At 32.3% G+C, this 3,301-nt stretch overlaps 1 protein-coding gene across 1 annotated transcript; it reads left to right on the top strand.

Moving 5' to 3' along the window:
* The first annotated feature begins 2,021 nt into the window (after positions 1–2,021).
* On the top strand, positions 2,022–3,116 carry LOC108759485 (uncharacterized). Its single transcript, XM_018504958.1, has one exon. It carries the CDS (start codon positions 2,022–2,024, stop codon positions 3,114–3,116), a length of 1,095 nt encoding a protein of 364 aa, XP_018360460.1.
* Positions 3,117–3,301: the final 185 nt, after the last annotated feature.

Raw genomic sequence — 3,301 nt, 5'->3', positions numbered from 1 at the left:
TCTCGGCTTCAACTCGTACGGCACCCAATTTCCTTGCTTCTGAATCATTCCCATGGCTTTGAGGAGTTTTGAAATGGCTTGTTGAGTCACTCCCAATGATCGTGCCAATTCTTCTTGATTTTGACACGAGTCTTGATCAAGTAATGCCTCCAATTCTGCATCTTCGAAAATCTTCTTCTTCCTCCGCTATGCCGGTCTTCGACGTCAAAATTACCGTTCTTGAAGCGTTAAAACCACTCACGACACGTTCTTTCACTAATAGCAGCCTCACCATAAGTATTTGAGAACGTTCGATGAGCCTCAGCCGCAGATTTCTTCATATTGAAGCAGAAAATTAAAACCTGACGCAAATGACGAGAATTTGGTTCGTAAACTGACATTTTCAATCGAGAATAACTTTATGATGCAGACACAAATCGACTAATGTTTCTATGGGATTATGTTGACAGATACCCAAGTTTATTGTAATGACGTCTACGATCTATTTATTTCGACCATCACTTACCGCTAAAGCCATCTATAGGAAAACGGCGGAAGCGAAGTTGTACACCTAATAATATTACAACATTAAACAGTTCTGTTACAACAGTTAACAACAGCATGTTAAAGTTACAGAGCAATGTTTTGACAACTTTGAATTCAAAATGTAATAATAATAGTTTTAATATAAACAAACAATTGTTAACTACTGACGAAGTACTTGCGAATGAAAATATTGCAGAAATAAGTCAGTCAATGAGTGTAAATGATATTCTTTCCTGAACTAATGATGAATAATTATTGCAAATACATAATATAAACTTAAGCAAAAGAAGAGTACAAAATTACCGAGCCAACTATAAAGGATTTCAGAATATAAACTATTATAATTTAAATCAACATTATATAGGAAAAATGGATGTAGAATGCCAACACTGTAAAGCAAAGCATTTTCAAGCTGAAAAAGTTTACAATAAAGGCAGTTCATTCAACGATTGTTGTAGTCATGGAAAAGTAATATTGGGACCTTTACCATTACTTCCTAATGAACTACAACAGTTATTTTCTGGAAATCATCAGAAATCAAAACAGTTTTTACAAAATCTGCGAGTTTACAATAGTGCATTTTCTTTTGCATCTTTCAATGCTAACTTGATTAATTTTAACGCTCAAAAACGAGGATCTTATTGTTTCAAAATTCAAGGTCAAATATATTATCAAATTAACACTGCTTTATATCCTGCTACAAATGAACAATCAAGTTATGGACAGCTTTTTATTCTTGACGCTAACGAAGTTACAGAATATCGTTTAAATACAAATTCAAATCTCGATAAAGAGTTATTGCGTACGTTAGATGATATTATTCGTAGCAACAATATATTTGCTCAGTCATATCAAATGATGCACGAAGAAATTTGTTATCAGGAAAGTTTAGGTTTAAACGTGCCTAATTTAAAAATGGGGTTTTTAAATAAGAAAACGGGCATCGATCGTGGAAGATATAATGTTCAAAGGACTAATAAAATTGCTGCAATTTTTTCAACTACCGCTGATGGAGATATATATATTCCTGATTGTTATGTTACAATTAGAAATAAACGTGATAAAACTTTAAAATATGTTAATACAATGGATCCAAACGTTGAACCATAGATTTATCCAATGTACTATCCGTACGGTTCGCAAGGTTGGCACGACGGTATTAAACAAATTAATGGAAAACGTGTAATCAGATCAATGTATGTTCAATATCGAATGGCTCTACGTGACAGTTTCAATGTTTTTTTAATGGGTAAACGATTATTTCAACAATGGCTTGTTGACAGTTATGTAAAAATAGAAAAAGATAGAATTAATTGGTGCAAAGAAAACCAAAAACAGTTGAGAATAGAAAAACATCAAGGAATGATTGATTATTTAGAAAAAGTAGCAACTGACGCTAATACTCGTATTGGACGAATAATAATTCTTTCATCGACATTTATTATTCGACATTTATTGGTTCACCTCGAAATATGATGCAAAATTACCAAGATGCAATGGCTATTGTTCGCAAGTATGGTAAACCAGATGTTTTTATTACAATGACTTGCAATCCAAATTGGCTCGAAATGAAAGAAAATTTGCTTCCAGCTCAACAACCTGCTGATAGACCTGATATTTGCACTGGAGTTTTTAATATAAAAAAAGATTATATGATAGATTTAATAGTTCGACAAAAATTTTTCGGTGAAGTAAAAGCTTTCGTTTATGTAATTGAATTTCAAAAACGTGGTTTACCGCATGTACATATGTTAATAACTTTGAAACAAAATTGCAAAATTACTAATTCGGAAACTGTTGACAAGTATATTTCCGCTGAAATTCCGGATCCTGTTATTGATAAAAATTTACATGAAATCGTCATGAAAAATATGATTCATGGACCTTGTGGTGATTGGTGTATGATAAATGGAAAATGTTCGAAACATTTTCCAAAACCCTTTCACGAAGAAACAACTATGGATGAAAATGATTATCCGCAATATCGTCGAAAAGATACTAGCATTTTATATGAGAAATCTAGAGAATTTGTAGTAGATAATCGATTTGTCGTTCCTTATTGTTCAATATTATCAACAATTTTTAATTGTCATATTAATGTTGAAATAGTTTCAAGTATTAAATCGGTGAAGTATTTATACAAGTATATTTACAAAGGTCACGATGCAGCGTCTTTTGTTATAGAAAATAATGTGAATGATACAGAGATTGTTCATGACGAAATCAAGGATTTTATTGAAGCACGTTACGTAGGACCAGTTGAAGCTTATTGGCGCATTACAGGTAAAACATTACAAGAGAAAAGTCATGCTATAATTCGTTTACCAGTGCATTTACCAAACGAACAAAATGTAATTATCTCTGATTGTTCAAATGAAGAGAATTTACAATCTGTTTTAGAACGTATAACAATGTTGATGGACTATTTTGATTTAAATAAACGAGATGTTGATGCACGCCAGTACAGATATACAGATATACCGTTATACTATGTATTTAAAAAAGTAACTCTTGATGGACAACAAGTTAATCGTTGGGAAAAACGTCAGCGTTATTTCAATTGCATTGGAATTACGCATGTACTCAGTTAGCCCAACTGAAATAGAGTTATTTCACTTGCGTATTCTTTTAATGAATGTCAATGGAGCAACAAGTTATAATGATTTAAAAACAGTCAATGGTGAATTACATCAAACGTTTACTTCCGCATGTTTAGCTTTAGGTTTAATTGAAGACGACGAAGAATGGAAACGTGCAATGAACGAAGCTTCTATCT

The sequence above is a fragment of the Trachymyrmex cornetzi genome, unplaced genomic scaffold (assembly GCF_001594075.2).
Source record: "Trachymyrmex cornetzi isolate Tcor2-1 unplaced genomic scaffold, Tcor1.1 scaffold1887, whole genome shotgun sequence".
NCBI lineage: Eukaryota > Metazoa > Arthropoda > Insecta > Hymenoptera > Formicidae > Trachymyrmex > Trachymyrmex cornetzi.
This window is presented reverse-complemented; position numbering and strand designations above follow the sequence as displayed.